Below are 16,792 nucleotides of genomic sequence, written 5' to 3'. Positions count from 1 at the left end.
CTGATGAGGGAAACCACTGTTCTGGTGATCTCTGTTCAGATATACTGTGCTTTTTCTGCTTCCTTCTGGTAACAGGGGGTAGAGAATGGAGCACTGGCTGTCCGTCGATTAGATCCTCAGATCGATGGAGTCGACGACCTCGTGTCCAAAGTGCTTGGGAAATGCCTGCTGGGTTGGAAGCAATTGTGCTAAAACTGACCTAGCAAAAGATAAATAAAGCGAAAAGGAAATAAATAAACAGATAAACGGACAGCATAACAGCTTAAAATAAAATGCATGACACACAGTCGGGCATAATCAACACACAGTCAATAAGCTGAAGTACACACTGTCCTCAAACACTGATTATTATCCCTGTATCACTGTTCCCTAAAACAGAATCTGATATCCGCAGATAACTAATCCTCAAATATTGGCTGATGCCCGCAGGCCTGATACCCATAATACTGAACTGATGCACGCAGGCCTGATGCTGACAATTCTGAACTGATGCCCGCAGGCTTGATACTCAAACTCATATACTGATCTGATGCCCGCAGGCCTGATACTGACAATACTGAACTGATGCCCGCAGGCCTGATGCCCAAACTCATATACTGATACATGCATTCCTGTAGAGACGCACTCTAAAGCACATAACAGATAAGTGAGAGCCAAAACACCCCTATGTTGGGGTAGGGTTTCCCTGTCCTATTTCGTCAGGAGCTAGGGTTTCACTATGCACACAGCGGTTTCAAACAACCTATAAACGGGTAAGCAACCTGTCCTAATTTGGAATGGTCACTATGGATCCGAATATGCACTAGGTCGAAAGGTCAAAGAGGGTGCCCCGGTAAAACCGGGGTTTGTGTTCCCATACTGGCAGAGCCCACAACCGGTCAGCCTTATGGTCATGCCTTGACAAGACAAGCCTCCGGCAAACCGTTCAGGAATAGCAGATGGCAAACACGGTGTCCTAGGCGCACCGATGCAAATGCAATGCAAAGAAACACACAAGTGCAGTCAAAAACAGATATCATGAGTTCGAGTCAAGTTCTCTAAATCCCCAGCAGAGTCGCCAGAAACTGTAACAAGCCCGCGGAGGGGGGGGCCTCGCCACAGCTCGGACTCGACTTTCGTCAGTCACGGTTCTAAGTCTGAACCAAAGAGTCCAAATCCGGCAAATCGTTTTGAGAAAACTGATTTTGGAAAGAAGTGCCAAACATGGACTGCTTTGCCAGATACAGAGTCGCCACCTAAATATTTTATTTTGGGAAATTTAGAAAACCCTGACTCGGTGCCAAAAGGCCACGTGTCCGTCATCACCAAAGTTGCCTCGGCTCGGGAACTTGGGTACGATTGGGGAAGGTCACTTCGTGAGCACCCCCGCTCGCCCGGTCATAGACCGGCCTCTACTAACCATGATATCTATTTTTGAAAACATTGTATGTTCTTATTCCGGTTATTAGCCTAGGTTACTATGTGATGCACACAGCATACGAGTATAGACTGGATCGCCTGAATTGGAACAAAACATTTCATTTTTGCTTTTGAAAATGGTTTGCTACCCGCAGGTAGGCTTGAAACATTTGATGATTTATTCCAATTCAGATAACCCAACCTTCACCCACAAGCATTCAGGCAGTTATATCATATAAGCACATAGCCTCATGGTAAGCATGCTTTTATGGCATTCACTCACACGCATGCAAGGATGCTAAAGCATAAAGCTTACCGAGTACTCCAAGCCAAAACAGAAACTTCATTAGAAATCATGCATGATCCTAAGTATACAGAAATGCCTAATGCAACACATGCAAAAATGCAATTATAGCAGGCTCGGCTATTCTATGATGGTATATGAAATGTTACAACTATCATGTATTCAATTTGGAATTGAAAAATACAATGCAGTTAGTATGATGCGCCAAGCCCGGTGCATGCAAAACAGATGAATGAATGCAAACATGCTATCATACTGTATGTTAATTGAAACATGCCCTAATCTAACCATCATAAGCGGATAAATAAAAGGGAGAAAGACGTGGGGTTGGAAGACATACATCACACTCACGCACACTTATTACAGTTGTGCCCTCGCGCAGAGGGTCCAAATAAATATACAGTCCGAATATTACAGTCCCGAATGAAAGAATATTACAGTCCGAAAAATATACAAATTCCTAATTAATTAATAAATTAACTAAGAAAATAAATAAGATTGGCATGCAAGCCAGGGACTGCCTTGCTTCTGATGGATGATGCATGTCCGGGTTGTCTTGCACGGAAATCCACCGGAATGCCCCAATTAGCCTCTGTTTACATCTGTTCTTGAAATGCGTGCCAAGTCCCGGAAAGTTGCTGATTCCTGATTTTGCTGCAACAGAGAGCAGGAAAGGGGCATAGCAATGTATTTGCACAGATATATGCATGTCTCGATCCTCGTGCCACCAATCACGCATACCGAGGCATGATGGCCGAGGAGTCGAAATGCACAACTCAATATAGGATGAATGCACATGAAATTACAGCTAAAACCTAACTCCATCATGGATAATCCGGAGTGTCGGTGACTGGGAAATTGAGACACATTCCGTCACTCGGAGTACGAAATGTACCTCGTTTCCCGTGCCCGGGCTAACTCCTATTCCGGACACGATGCAATATGCATGATATGCATGAAATGCAACTAAGACACAATCCTAACATACACAATGCTATGGAAATGAGATGGCTCGAAATGCGTGCACTCGGGCACGCAAACCGAGAAAATGACAGAATGCAATCTAAGATACAACCTAGTATGCACTATGCTGTGAAAATGATATGCCTCGAAATGCGTGCACGCGGGCACGCAAACCGAAAAAATGACAGAATCCAATCTAAGTGACTAAAATGGCATGGGAAAGGTAACATGGACTTATACAAACATGAGAGAGCCTCAGCCACACTCATATAAGAAGCCGGTTGATGAAAATGAAGTGCCTCGAAATGCGAGCACACGGGCACGCAAACCGAGGCGATGACAGAATGCGATGCAAATGACATAGAAACATGATGTGGGCTTATACCAACATGAGTGAGCCTCAGCCACACTCACATAGGATGCCGGCGGATAAAAATGAAGTGCCTCGAAATGCGTGCACACGGGCACGCAAACCGAGGCGGTGACAGAATGCGATGTAATGACATGAAAACATGATATGGGCTTATACCAACATGAGTGAGCCTCAGCCACACTCACACAGGATGCCGGCAGATAAAAATGAAGTGCCTCAAAATACGTGCACACGGGCACGCAAACCGAGGCAATGGCGGAATGCGATGTAATGACATGAAAACATGATATGGGCATATACCAACATGAGTCAACCTCAGCCACACTCACATAGGATGCCAGCGGATAAAAATGAAGTGCCTCGAAATGCGTACACACGGGCACGCAAATCGAGGCAATGGCGGAATGCGATGTAATAACATGAAAACATGATATGGGCTTATACCAACATGAGTGAACCTCAGCCACACTCACATAGGATGCCGGCGGATAAAAATGAAGTGCCTCGAAATGCGTGCACACGGGCACGCAAACCGAGGCAATGGCGGAATGCGATGTAATGACATGAAAACATGATATGGGCTTATACCAACATGAGTGAACCTCAGCCACACTCACATAGGATGCCGGCGGATAAAAATGAAGTGCCTCGAAATGCGTGCACACGGGCACGCAAACCGAGGCGGTGACAGAATGCGATGTAATGACATGAAAACATGATATGGGCTTCTACCAACTTGAGTGAACCTCAGCCACACTCACATAGGATGCCGGCGGATAAAAATGAAGTGCCTCGAAATGCATGCACACGGGCACGCAAATCGAGGCGGTGACAGAATGCGATGTAATGACATGAAAACATGACATGGGCTTATACCAACATGAGTGAACCTCAGCCACACTCACATAGGATGCCGGCGGATAAAAATAAAGTGCCTCGAAATGCGTGCACACGGGCACGCAAACCGAGGCAATGGCAGAATGCGATGTAATGACATGAAAACATGATATGGGCTTATACCAACATGAGTGAACCTCAGCCACACTCACATAGGATGCCGGCGGATAAAAATGAAGTGCCTCGAAATGCGTGCACACGGGCACGCAAACCGAGGCAATGGCAGAATGCGATGTAATGACATGAAAACATGATATGGGCTTATACCAACATGAGTGAACCTCAGCCACACTCACATAGGATGCCGACGGATAAAAATGAAGTGCCTCGAAATGCGTGCACACGGGCACGCAAACCGAGGCAATGGCGAAATGCGATGTAATGACATGAAAACATGATATGGGCTTATACCAACATGAGTGAACCTCAGCCACACTCACATAGGATGCGGGCGGATAAAAATGAAGTGTCTCGAATTGCGTGCACACGGGCACGCAAACCGAGGCAATGGCGGAATGCAATGTAATGACATGAAAACATGATATGGGCTTATACCAACATGAGTGAACCTCAGCCACACTCACAAAGGATGCCGGCGGATAAAAATGAAGTGCCTCGAAATGCGTGCACACGGGCACGCAAACCGAGGCAATGTCGGAATGCGATGTAATGACATGAAATGGATGCAATTATTCTAATGGGATTCCAGCACTAAAATATGGGGGAAAACAGTCCCGAAATGAGGCGAAATAACATGAAATGCATGGAATTGTCCCGAAATGCTAATTTAGGCACCCGAAATGGCCTATAGCTATGCCGGACATGCACAACATGGACATGAAATGCAAAGACAGAAGCTAGACAGTCCCAAAAAAGGCACTTTCACAGTTATAAACATGGCCAAACAGCAAGCATAGGTATGGCAAAAATGGCATGCAAGAATAGGGGCCAAGAGAGGGGTAATGAAGCAAGTGATATAAGCAAAACCCAAACTGAAAAATTTCCTTCTACAACACTGAAGAGGGACAAAAAATATGAATATTTACAGTATATGGAAAGCTTCGAATCAATATACAAACATGCTAAAAATGTGATGCAAAATGAGACTCAAAAGTGGCTATAACATGAAGTATACAAAATAATCACCAAAAAGCCAAAGACCCTTAATAAAACATGTAGAATGGGCCAAAATAGGACTATTTCTAGAACTGTAAAATGGCCAAAAACAAAAGCATGGTAGACTAACTAAACATGCAAGAATGGGGAATAAAAGAGAGATATAGCATGAAGTGGCATATGGAGACCCCAAACCATGAAAGAACCTAAATGAAACATGAATAATGGACCAAAATAAGCACTTTTTCAGAACTGTAAAATGGCCAAAAACAAAAGCATGGTAGGCTGCCATTGCATGCAAAGATGGGGACCAAAAGAGGAGTATAAAGGTAAGTACAACATGGAAGTCCCAAATGGTGTTGAGCCCTTCTTCAATGTTGAAGAGGGGCTCAAAATAAGCCTAATATCAGTTTACAACATGCTCAAAAACAGATTACTCATGGGCCAAAAATAGCATGCAAGAAAGATGGCATACAAGAGGGTAATGAAGCAAGTGCATCATGGAGGGCTCAAACAGGGTTGAGCCCTTAATGAAGAGTGAAGATGAGCTCAAAAGAGGGCCCTTTTCAGTTAGGGCCGGAGCTTGAAACAAAAAGCAAGTGGGGCTTACAAATGGATCAAGAAAAAGGGTCAAAAGAGGAGAAGTGCTACTTACCCTTGAAGACTAAGACTTTTGTTGCTTCTTGGATCAATTTGCAGCTCCTTTTGCCTTTGAGGAGCCTTCCTTGTTGCTGGAAATGAGGTGGTGGTGGTAGAGCTTGGTGGTGTAGAAGGAATGGTGCTTAGGGACTTAGAGATTTTTAAAGAAATGAGAGGTATGGAGATGGAGTTGTATATGGAGGCTTGAAGAACAATTTTTCTAACCCTTGTAAGTGAAGCCACCAGCTGGTTATAAGGGTCCAAAAGGGGGTGTAAAGGTGGGGGAAAAGGAGACAAACTTTCCCCCACAAAATATCCCCCGAATAAAAATCTTTTCTGGGGGATAAAGCTCCACAGCTGTAAAGTGCACAGTGCCAAGATCTCGGCCGGCCTGTTACTTTTGCTCCAGGTGGCCGGCCGGCCACACCCCCTAGCCGGCCGAATCAGATTTTCTGGCCGGCCACCAACTGGTAGTGTCCTCCTATGTGTGTACAACACAACCCTGTGGTTAAAAGTCCAAGAAAGTAGGTCCAAGGGGTTCAACATTAGCTCGGAAAGAGGGGTTCAAAAGGGTCAAGTGGAATTACTGGCCGGCCACCAACTTTTAGGGTCCTCTCATGTGTGTACATCACAAATATGTGGTTCAAAGTTCGAGAAAAAGGGTCCAAGGGGTTCAACATTAGCCCGGAAGGAGGGGTCAAAAGGGTCAAGTAGCATTAATGGCCGGCCACCAACTTTTAGGGTCCTCCCATGTGTGTACATCACAAATATGTGGTTCAAAGTTCGAGAAAATGGGCCCAAGGTGTTCAACATTAGCCCGGAAGTGCGAAAAACGGGCGCCAGAGGGCGTCGGAGGATGTATAACTGGTTGCCGCAACAATTGCTGGCCTCCTGCCCTTCAGTGACCTCCCCGGTGATAAAACAGAGGTACCTGCCAAAAATGAACGAAAACCGTTGCAAAACGAATGCTCGGGGACCAAAACGCGCAGTTCGAGGTCCCGAAAATGGGCTGTTAAGCACCGAAAGTGGCGTTCGGCCACAAAGTGGGTTTCTCAGGCCCCAGTGTCCCTCAAAAGGGAGAAAATAGGAAGTATGCCAAAAATTAGAGCAATAGGAGATGGTTAAGCGGTCCCGAACCGAGGCACACGGCCTACAGTCCCGAAAAACCGGAAACTAGACTCCGAAATGGGAAAAATGGCCTATGGCCACCAAATGTAGCCTACGGCCACTGAGAGATGGTCTACAGGACCTCTCCCTCCCCTCAGGAAAAGAAACAAAGAAAATCGAGTCTGGTTCGCAAACCGAGACAAGGCACAAAAGAGGGTTCGGAAGTCCGGAGGCAGGGCTCACGGCCGCAACTCTGAAACTTCTGAACAAGCACATTATGCAACATCACCAAGTGCTCAGTCGGTGACATCTGAGTCTTAAGGTCGGTCAAAAATGAGGTGTCTACAGTGTCACTTGAAAAACCGAGCTCGTATTGACGTTTGATCAATTTATTCCAACTTAAGTAAAAAGGCCTTCATCCACCGACATTCAAACAGGAATATCACTTAAGTATTTAGCCTCATAGAAAACATACTCGATATGGCAACACAAACATACAATGCAACATGCTAAAGAAAAAAATACACACCTAGTACTCCAAGGCAAGCTAAATAAAACAAAATAATTAGAAGAAATGCATGCTCTTAGACAGTGCAATAACTAAGGCAACACACACATTACGCAAATGATAAGTTCAGCTACTAGTATGGAATTTGATTCAATTCAAAACATGGGATAAATCACGTATTCGAGCAATGAATTTTGAAATTGACATTTGATTACTATGATGAGTTGATCCCCATGCATGCAAGACAAATGGATGCAAGTCATGGAAAATGCTAAGTAAATATGATGCTACCATTATAAGCGGGTAAATAAAAGGGAGAAAGAAATCGGGTTTGGAAGACACACACAATTATTACATATTTGACCCTCGTGCAAGAGGGTCCGAATGAGTGTCCGAGTGTCCGGATTAATAGCTAACTATTACAACATCAAACAAATGAATTGAGCAAAATTAACTACTCATTACATATTCGAATGAACTCGAAATTAACTAGCTATCTAATTTTATTACAACAAGGGTATTATAACAATACTTAATTACAACAATAATGTTAATACAAGCAACAATGAGGCACAACGATCACATGCACAGTGCCTAGAAACTATTCTGTCTGCCCAGACTACTCTGCCTCACCCTCAGCCACAGCCATCTGTTTCTGCCCAAAGTCACTGTCACGACCCGAACCCGCCCCTATGGGTTAAGGACATGACCGGCCAGTAATCGAGGGATTACCTATGGCCTCAAACCAAACAAGACATATTTTAATAGAGTTAAGGCACCAGACAGAAGCAATTTCAAACTTTTGTCCATAGAGCTGTGCTTACATGGCACGTCAAAACATTTTACAAACATACATTAATAACACACATCAAGGAAAGTTAACATCTAAGCTATACATAACAGGATCATTCAAGTCATGGCCAGCCAATCGAAACTATATACAACCGTGATACAAAGTTCTCGCCAACATGACAAAATATAACGAGATAACAAAAGGGCAAGAACAAGTCTCGTGCGTGAGACGGTTGGGCTGACTCTTCAAAACCTTGACTGTTTCTCACAAACTTCACTGAGGCTGGGTTTGGACCTCCCTTGGCTTACCTATAGACACATGAATGAGTGTGAGCGAAAGCCTAGTGAATAATATCAAATAAAGAAGATACACGAACAGCATTTAGAACAACATGCACCAAACGGCCTTGGGCCCAATTCATATTTCTATCTAGTATATATATATATATATAGGTCAAGCAACTGCGGTTCCAAACACATCAAACGGCCTCGGTCCCAATCCATTCATGTCAAACAGCCTTTGGCCCATTCATGTCAAACGGCCTTCGACCCATCCATTCTTTCGTTCATGTCAAACTGGCCTCTGGCCCATTCATTCTTTCATTCATGCCAAACTGGCCTTTGGCCCATTCATACTTTTATTCATGCAAACTGGCCTCTGGCCCATTCATACTTTCATTCATGTCTAACTGGCCTTTGGCCCATTCATTCTTTCATTCATGTCAAACTGGCCTTTGGCCTATTCATACTTTCATTCATGCCAAACTGGCATTTGGCCCATTCATTCGAATTAACAAACTTATAAGACTTACATAGAAGTAAGTAATTGGACAAATAACATACTTCAGATATCTTTATTAAGATATTACTCACAGTGATCGGCTGGATGATTTGCCCTGGAGCTCGACCCTACACATTCCATGAACACAATGGGTCACAAACAATTCAATCCGTTCTTAATTTACATATTCCTCTTTAGGCTTCATTTTTATCCTTTTAACTCATTTACAATGCTTAATGTATGCCGAAGAGTACGTAGAAGTGAAAGAGAACGGAAAATGAAACACATAACACATTTACAAAATTTCAGAAATAGGGGTCCCCGCTCGAGCGTGGACTTGCCCACTCGAGCGGACCCATTAGGTCTACAAAAGTACTGGTTGCCTCATTTTTACGCTCGAGCGTGAACTCGGACGCTTGAGCTGAAGGTCATTCTACATGGCTCCCCGCTCAAGCGTGAACTTCCCGGCTCGAGCGGACATCATGTCTACAGAAAGTTCTGGGACCTCTATTTCCCGCTCGAGCGGACATGCCAAATTCTGGAAAATCCAAAATTGTTCTTGAGTTTCAAACTTGTATCCAAATCAACATATCTTGCATATTATGACTCAAACTTCACATATACATTTACTAACATGATCCAACACCAAATTCATTACATTATGAAGCTCAATTTCATGAATTAATCGCATGCATGTCCCAAATTACACCAAACTTATTTCCAACATAACAATTTCATGTATTCAAAACTCATACTCTTATGAATTGTACATGCATGTGAGATATAGCTCTCATTCTCAATTTAAAGGATGAAAAGATGATCAAAAGCATGAACTTCAATCAAAGATTCAACATGGATCATGTCTTTCAAGCTCAAACATACAAATTCATGGCAATTTCCTACATGTATGTGTGTATTGACTTCCAATTTATCAAAACCAACTCATTTTCATCATAATCAATTCATTTCACGTTCTTGATCACCAATTAGTCTTGAACTCACAAAATCACAAGCTTAAACTCATGAATTTACTCACCTTGGAGCTTTAATCTTCACAATTTCTAGTTGAATCTTGAGTCCAACCTTCCAATTTCACAAACTTGAGCCAAACACACAATTCTCCTTCTTTCACCCTCTCTAGAGCCGTCCCCTCACTCTCGCTAGTGTGTAAAAATCAGATTTTTGAGCTCCAAACAATCAAATGAGGGTGTAATTGGCCTTTTATATAAGCTCCTCTAATCACATTATTTTAATACTAAATAATTGAGCACCATTTCATTAATTTAATCTATTCAATTTGATCTGAATCAATTTTCAATCAAATTTCACCGTAGGCTCTAAAAATTATGCTAATCACAATGGTGTAATCAATTTCGGGTTTTGTGGCCGATAAGGCCTTCAATTTTCAGTTTATAATAGTAAGTTGAACAGATATTCCTACAGCGAACAGATAGAATTTCAAAACCACATATATTCACATAAATGGCACACAAAGTCATATCAAATGCATGATCACAATCATAATTAAGGTTAATTAGCATAATACAGACCAGGGTTATCACAGTCACTGTCTACTACACATTGGGGGCTGACCGGGTCCAAAAATGGCCGACCGTGCCTAATTTCATGCCAAAAATGTTTTTGTGCTTGGAGGTGAGGACAGTGCAAACAGTGCCTTTCTAGGCCCTATTTGTTCTTTCTGCTATTTTCTGTCATGTTAAACTCAAGAGAAGAACAAATTTGAGTCCAAAACCACCAATAATCACAAGTTGATGGCTTGATAATCCCAAGCACGTTTGGACAAAATTGAATAAATGCAATGAAAAATCACCACGTCTTCCTCCTATCATGAAGGCTCAAAGTGGGAAATAGACACGCTATAAGTCTCATCAATGTATCATGGATTGATAAGTGACAATTCTCGAAGTGATGGACTTGGCATAACGTTCGGCCAAATCTAACCATCTACACATTTTCTTTGTGTCAGTTTCATTCATTTTAAACCAATTTTATTAATCCATTCCATTCTTTAATTAATTTGTCCAAAGTGATGTTTAAGTCTAACAAATGAGAAGAAATGTCACACAAGAAGTGATTCATAGCATAAAAGGAAGAATACAACTTGACGATGAACCTCCGTACCTTGACAATGAACCTCTATAGAGATTAAGCCATTGAGCATAGGTCTCTTTCTCATGTCTTGAATAATAATCGATCGTTTGGAATAAATCTCAAACTAAAGAAAAGAAGAAATGAGGGAAAGCGCAGAAATGATCACGTGAACTTGATTGTTAGGATGGGACTCTTGATATGAAAACTAAGTAAAGCAAAGCCATCAACTCAAATGACTCGGTGTCTAAGGCCAAAACAACCGAAGCCACGAGGACTTACAACACAACAAGCTAGCTATCCAAAGTGTAAACTAACTAAATAAATTAGGACAGCCCTAAACAACCTCTAATATGTGAAAAATAGTGGCTAAGAGTGCACAAAAAGATAAGAAGAATGAAGAGGTGCAAAGCTAGTAAACAAGAGCAAGGAAATATGGCTAACCCCTCCACCCAATGAGACTTCTAAACCATCTTTTTCAGCCCTTTTAAACTCTCAAAATCAGTTTGAAATCCAAAGAAAATAGAGAAAGAACAAGAGGTATGAGCTATGGGTTAGGGCACAAGAAAGGGTGTTAGCCCTCTCCACCGTTGGTAGCTATCCAACCCCAAGTTTCAACACTTGAAATGGATCCAAAACAACACAAAAACACTAGGAATAGATAGAAAGAGATAGAAATGAAAGCAAGGAGAAAGGTGGTAAACTTTTATCTCTTGAAGAGAACAAGTTCTTATTGTAAACCAAACTCAATCCAAACGCCCTCTCAAGTGTGAATTGTGATTCACAAGTCTCAACCAAGGCTCTAAGGCTTTGCTCTAAGGTTGTACATGGTGTATAGATATGGTGTAAGGGTGAAAAAATATCTCAAAGCTAGCTTGCACAAGAAAAAGGAGCTCACAAGGGCGATTTAGCTTCATTGAAATTTTTCTAACCTTCAATACAGTGGTTTAGGCTCGTATTTATAGAATTTGAGCAAAATCGGTCGAAAATAACTTCAAAAAACAACAGCTGGCTAATTCCCACCCAGAATACTATTTCACGCCAAAGAGACCCGACCGGCCCCAAATGGCCATGCCGGCTCCCAATGGGTCACGGCCGGCTCCCAATGTGCTCCCCTATTCCTTTGTTTTAGGCTCAGTGCAGGTCAATACAAGGTTCAAAAATGAAATTTTGGGGTTCAAAAATGAAATTTTGGGGTACAAACAGTGTAAATATGAAAGGTCTAGGTTCGTTTCGAAGCTTGAACTTAGATCCTTCTTTGAGACTTCGAACCACACTCAACGCAACTTTCATCATCGAGTGCGTAGGACAAAGCATCCAAGTCTTGCAGACCGTCAAAAATGGGGTGTCTACAACCGTCTATTGTGATGCCTCTATAGAGGGGTTTGAATATGTTTTGATGCAAGAGGGTAAGGTCGTGGCTTATGGTTTGCACCTATTGAAAACTCACGAGAAGAACTACCCAACGCATGATTTAGAACTTCTCGCCATTGTTTCTTCTTTGAAACTGTGGACACGTTATTTGTAGGGTGAAAAATTCAAAGTCTTCTCTGATCATAAGTGCCTTAAGTATCTATTCTCCCAGAAAGATTTGAATCTACGTCAACGGAGATGGATGGAGTTTTTGGAAGATTACGACTTTGAAATACACTACCAACCTGGCAATGCTAATGTTGTAGTGGATGCTCTAAGTAGGTATTCTGTAAGTACTATGGCAAGTTTAGTGATGAGGGAATGGAAGATGATAAGAGATGCCGATGAATTTGACTTGCAGCTTCGTGAATCCTCGGGACAAGCTATCCTGCTCACCACCATTGCGCAACCCACTCTTATTGCACGAATATTAGAAGCACAGTTAGGTGATCCAGAAGTGGATGTGATTAGAGAAAGAATCTCCCAACGAAAACAGGAGCGGGGCTTGAATATTTATATGAACTCTAGTATTCATTACTATGACCAGTTGTTTGTGTTAAGGAATGAAAGTTTGCGGGACTTCCATCACCCACGCCTTGTCGTGCATCTAGGAGGCACCAAAATGTATTATGACCACAGTCTACAATTCTGGTAAAGAGGTATGAAAAAGGACGTAGCTTTGTTTGTGTCCAAATGTCTAACCTGTCAACAAGTCAAAGCCGAGCACCAAAGACCTGCAAGACTGATCTAACATCTTCTAGTTGCTGAATGGAAATGGGAACATGTTAACATGGATTTTGTTACAGGCCTTCTTAGAACACAAAGAAACAATGACGCCATATAGGTGATCATCGACAGGCTCACCAAATTAGCCCACTTCCTCACCATGAGTATAGGGGTTTCTATAGAGTTTCTAGCTGAACTTTATATTTAGGAGATTGTTCACCTCCATGGGGTTCAATGAGTATAGTGTCTGATATAGACCGTCATTTTACAGCCAGGCTATGGCAGAGTCGTTAGAGTGCCTTGGGTAGTCAATTGAATTTCAGAACAATTTACCACCCATAAACCGACGGGCAATCTGAATGTACTATTCAAATTTTGGAAAACATGTTGAGGGCATATGTATTAGATTTTAAGGGGTCTTGGGAAAAGCACCTACCCTTAGTTGAATTTGCTTATAACAATAGCTATCAAGCTAGTATCGAGATGGCACCTTTATATGGACGTCCATATATATCACCCTGTGCTGGACCGAAGTAGGAGGCTCACCATTGTTAGGTCCAGAACGTGTTTGTGAGACTACAGAGAAAATAGCCCTCATTTGGAAAAGGTTAGTTATAGCTTAAAGCTGACAGAAGAGCTATGCAGATAGACAAAGACGACCCTTATCCTTTGAAGTAGGTGACCATGTCTTTTTGAAGATATCTCCTAGAAAAGGGTTGATGTGGTTTGGCCGGAGTGAAAAACTGTCACCTAGATTCATTGGTCCCTTTGATATCATTGAACGGATTGGAGAAGTTGCATATCGCCTTACATTGCAACGACAACTCTCCCAGATCTATGATGTGTTTCACGTGTCTAAGCTTTGCAAACACAAACCCAATCCCTCTCATGTGATAGATTTGACAGAGATTGAAATAGATGAAGGTGTGTATTATGAAGAAAGACAAATCCAAATTTTAGATACTAGAGAGTAAGTTTTGAGGGATAAAACAATTCCCTTGGTTAAAGTGTTATGGCACCATCACGATGTGAAAGAACTACATGGGAGCATGAAGCTAAGGTCTGTGAGAAATACATGGACCTGTTTTCAAATATGTGATGTAATTACTCCTTTCCTTTCCCTTGTATATGATGAATTGAAAATGGACTATGATTTTTCCAAGTCTCTCTTGTCCTTGTTTTTGATTTTAAGTTGGCATATCATTTGATTGGGAGTTGCTAAAGATTGATAAATATGTTTTATTGTCATACTTTGTTATAAGATTATGGTGAATGCCATTTCGAGGACGAAATACTCTAAGGGAGAGAGATTGTGACATTTTGTTCCAGGTGCCCTCTCGAGCGAAGGAAGTTGTGCTCGAGCGGAGAATGTTGGCTCCCAGTTGTTTCATTATAACTCTGAAAAAATTTTGAGACTTGTCATTTTATGTTCAAGCGAAGGATCTATCGATCAAGCGAGCCTTCCAAGTTTGTGTCTTACGCTCGAGCGTAGATAGTTACACTCGAGCGGTCTACAGGATACTAGCAATTTAAAAAGGACATTCTAGATCATTTCTTTATCTTTTTCTCTTCTATCTTCCCTTCTCTCTCCTCATTTCTGAAAACCCTATACTCTCACTCTAAAATACTTTCCATTAGACTTAGATTTGGCCTAGATCACTTATCAAATGTTGAAGAAGACTTGAAGACACTACTTTTCTACCGATTAAAATTTGGATTTGCAAAAGATTCTCCTAGGAGCTTTGCTATTTTTCTTGATCATCGAGGTAGGGTTACCTTTAACCTTGTATTTCTTTGTTTTGAAGAAGTAATTGTTGTATTGTTGTGGCTCAAGATAAAATATTGACGTTTGAGTTGAAATAAACCCTTAATCTACCCAAAATAGACTTTTCCATCTCTTTTAACTGAAATCTCCCAAATTCTTTTATTAAGTATGCCTATTATGGTAATGGGAATACTTGTAAGTGAAGAAGTGAAGAAAGCCCCAAATGTAATAAAACCCTAATTTTAAATTTGGGTAGAGAATGGTAGTTTAATTGAAGGTTTTCTTTAAAGTATTAGACTATTATGAATAATGAGGAAATGAGATGTATGAATATTATTGTGGAGATGGAATTGTGATTTGGGTTGTGGTTCCCTTGCATGTTATGTAATGTTTCCTACTTGATAATGTTGAGTGTTTGATTATTGAATAGAAATTCGATGAATTGTTCCTTGAGCATGAGTCCGTGTAAGAGTCGGTTTTGATGTTGTGTGAGTTGTGTTGGTACCCGCGCGCGAAGGAAGTTAAAGGTGCCTAATTGCCCTATTTAGGCTTATAACTGGACAAATGTGGGAAAATATTTTTGGGTGTCCACTGGTCCTACCATATTGTAGTCGCCAAAAGTGAAAAAATGGATGATTTTGGATGTCTACGTCCGCCATATAATAGTCAGCAAATGTGGGGAAGGTTTTTTAAACAAAAGAAACTTATGTTTTGACTTAGACTCTTACATGGGACTCATGGGTTAATTTCTTTTGATGTGATGAATGATGTGGGATGTAAATGTGATTATTCAATTGTTATGGTGTTTACATGATTGACAACAATTACATGTGTACATAAAATCCTTATTGTGTTTTGTCTCAATGATGTCACATGCTTATTCGAATAATTAAATACTTGGTTGAATATATTCCTATTAGGCATATAACTCAACCCTATTTTATTTTTCAAAAATTGAAGATACACCATATCCTTGATGAGTTGGAGAAGACAAGAGTAGTTCAACTTGGGAAAGACTGGGTAGAGAATATTTTGTTGTTAATGTAGAAAGCATTGTGCTTAGACTTTTGAATTGGTTTTGGTTATTTTGTACGCCCTTGAGGCTTATTATTTTTGTACAGCCATCTAGTTTATTGAACTGGAAAGTGAACTCAAGATGTTTTAGGAATGTAAATGTTGAATTGCAATCTCTTAAACCCTAGTTCAATGAGAAAGATGACCTTTGAGGTACATTATGGTATTTGTCTTGGTATGTTCCTGTATGTTTTAGCAAGGCACTAGAAAAGGTACCTTCTCATCTTGGTCTTTTGAAATAGATTGTAGATCGTGTCAAGAGCTTCATTTTGATCCGAGTGGTTCATGATTTCGTTGGTGTGGAGTTTTTTCGAGTCCTTCTCTTCCACCTTCTAAGCTTGAGGTAGGGATTCTCCATACTTCCTTATGCGTTTTAACTTAGTTATTTGTTTTTATAAAATAACATTGTCAAAAAGTGGATTTTTGAACAAATCTTGGGTTTTGGTTCGAAATCAAAAAGATGGGATTTCAAATGGTTTCTTGGGAATGGTTGTGGGTAGATACTTGTTAATGACATATGATGAAATGATGGTTTTTTAACTTGGAAAATGGTTTATAAAGGAAAGAGGGTTTTTGCCCTAGAAATCTCAAATGTTGATTTTGTATTGATAAATGGAATTCATATTGAAATGCTGACATTGAGTTGTTATGAATAAGGATGGTAGAGTTAGATATGTATTATCAATCACATCTTGGAATTTGGAAAGTTAATTTTCTTTGAAACTATCTATTTGTTTAGAGATATTTGTTTTGGACTATCAATGGAGGATAGCTATAATTATTGTAGAAATTGCATGAGAATTAGGAGAATTAAAAACTAATTTTTC

The 16,792-nt window shown here is 41.0% G+C and overlaps 1 protein-coding gene across 1 annotated transcript; it reads left to right on the top strand.

Annotated features, from left to right (window-relative positions):
- Positions 1 to 12,602: 12,602 nt before the first annotated feature.
- LOC145797778 (uncharacterized) lies at positions 12,603 to 13,055 on the top strand. The gene has a single exon (XM_082885197.1). It carries the CDS (start codon positions 12,603 to 12,605, stop codon positions 13,053 to 13,055), a length of 453 nt encoding a protein of 150 aa, XP_082741323.1.
- Positions 13,056 to 16,792: the final 3,737 nt, after the last annotated feature.

Source organism: Camellia sinensis, chromosome 8 (genome assembly GCF_055761805.1).
Source record: "Camellia sinensis isolate YWXY chromosome 8, ASM5576180v1, whole genome shotgun sequence".
NCBI lineage: Eukaryota > Viridiplantae > Streptophyta > Magnoliopsida > Ericales > Theaceae > Camellia > Camellia sinensis.
This window is presented reverse-complemented; position numbering and strand designations above follow the sequence as displayed.